This window comes from Penaeus monodon, chromosome 27 (genome assembly GCF_015228065.2).
Source record: "Penaeus monodon isolate SGIC_2016 chromosome 27, NSTDA_Pmon_1, whole genome shotgun sequence".
Lineage (NCBI taxonomy): Eukaryota > Metazoa > Arthropoda > Malacostraca > Decapoda > Penaeidae > Penaeus > Penaeus monodon.
In genome coordinates this window covers 10772554-10774054 of record NC_051412.1, presented here as the reverse complement: position 1 = coordinate 10774054, position 1501 = coordinate 10772554, and the positions used below count along the sequence as shown (strand labels likewise).

Below are 1501 nucleotides of genomic sequence, written 5' to 3'. Positions count from 1 at the left end.
TGTTCTTTGAAACTGAAATTCCTTTCTTTGAACTTTTCAAAAATAAGTTTACCGCATTTTGGTTGTGAATGTTCCACTCCCCGGTGGAATGTATTTAATCTCACAGAAAACGGAGTGTGTGCTTTTTTGTGGGGGGTGGAGTTGGATGACAGGTGGGCCCCGGGCCAAGCATTATTTCATGATTACATCATTTTTTAAACTCCAAAAATTGTCTGGATAAGGAGCTGGATCGGTATTTTGCTGATAAATTTCAACGTTTCGGTCGGTGGGTCAATGTTTTGAATAGGTAGTGAAGGGATATTATACTAGTTACCTCGGGCTATCATGCTCACAACACTGAACAGGTTTAGCGAAGATGTGTCCGGTGCGGCCAAGTGAACGAAGCGCCGTGACTTGGAAAGCGTAGATTGTTAACACTTCCGTTTTCAAGGATGAACGTGCAGGTGTGTTACTCTGGCCCAGAATATTAATGTCTCAGATTTTAGGAGCGAAAGAGTGTTTACTGATCGACGCTAGGAAACGGAAGTGTACGCATGTGAAGTGTCGGATGCAGGAGTCGTGTTGAGGCGAAGGCAGATGCACCTCCAGTGGTGTCGGTGGATTACCTTGACGGGAAGAGGATTTAATAAGGCGGTTTTAGGTGTTGTCTTGATGACTTGGAATTCTTGAGTTTGGTGAAAAACCCGAGGAATCTATCTATCTTTTATAACAACTAGCATTCTGTTGCTATCCCATTGATACGTAATCAGAGAAAGTTTTTAAAATGACATACTAAACTCTTTCTTTTGATTTTTATGGAAGAGAAAGTTTGACTTCCGAGGCTGTTACAGAGGGAGGGATTAGCTTGTTTTGATCAGTTCACACCATGTTAGAATAGAAATAATGTATTTCTTTGTCTAGTTTGATGATTGCAAACTTGGTTAAATGTACATTGTTGAAATTATTTTTTAGTTTCCAATTGTCTTATACTCATATATTCAAGTTAGACACATTCCCCAGGTATATTTTCCCACTAATTGAAATCTGTTCTTAGTCTAATAGATCCTGGATTTAACCCAAATTTACCCTGGACACTGACTTTAAATATTTTCATACAAGTAAACATTTATTCACATGAGGAGATACAAAGGTAGGTGGAAATAGATAGGTTTCTTATAGCTAGAACTAGAAATGTGTAGTTAGCATGTGATATGGACAAACACTGCATGTCAGAAGAGAGAGCAATGCCACATCTCTGCTTTTTTGGCAAAATAAGTTTTTGAAAGGCAGGTGCAAATGTGTTTTGGAGTATGGAGTGCTTTCTTTATGTTTGAGAAATATTTCTAAACAGAAGAAAGAGACTTGTGAAATGTGAAATTATCCAGTACTTACTTTTTTATTTCTATTCTGTACTCCAACAGAAGAGAGCAGAGAAAGTGGCAAAAGTTTTAGTAATTTATCAAAATTTGTGTTATATATTACTGATCCCTTGATTCCATTTCAAACAATCACATATCGTCAA

The 1501-nt window shown here is 37.6% G+C and overlaps 1 protein-coding gene across 1 annotated transcript in view; it reads left to right on the top strand.

Annotated features, from left to right (window-relative positions):
- The first annotated feature begins 308 nt into the window (after positions 1–308).
- The window catches only part of LOC119590569 (TLD domain-containing protein 2-like), a 13069-nt gene continuing 11876 nt past the window's right edge, over positions 309–1501 (top strand). The window contains exon 1 of the mRNA XM_037939237.1: positions 309–443. Within this exon, the coding sequence (XP_037795165.1) occupies positions 432–443 (12 nt within the window). The 5' untranslated portion in view covers positions 309–431. The remainder of the gene's footprint in view (positions 444–1501) is intronic.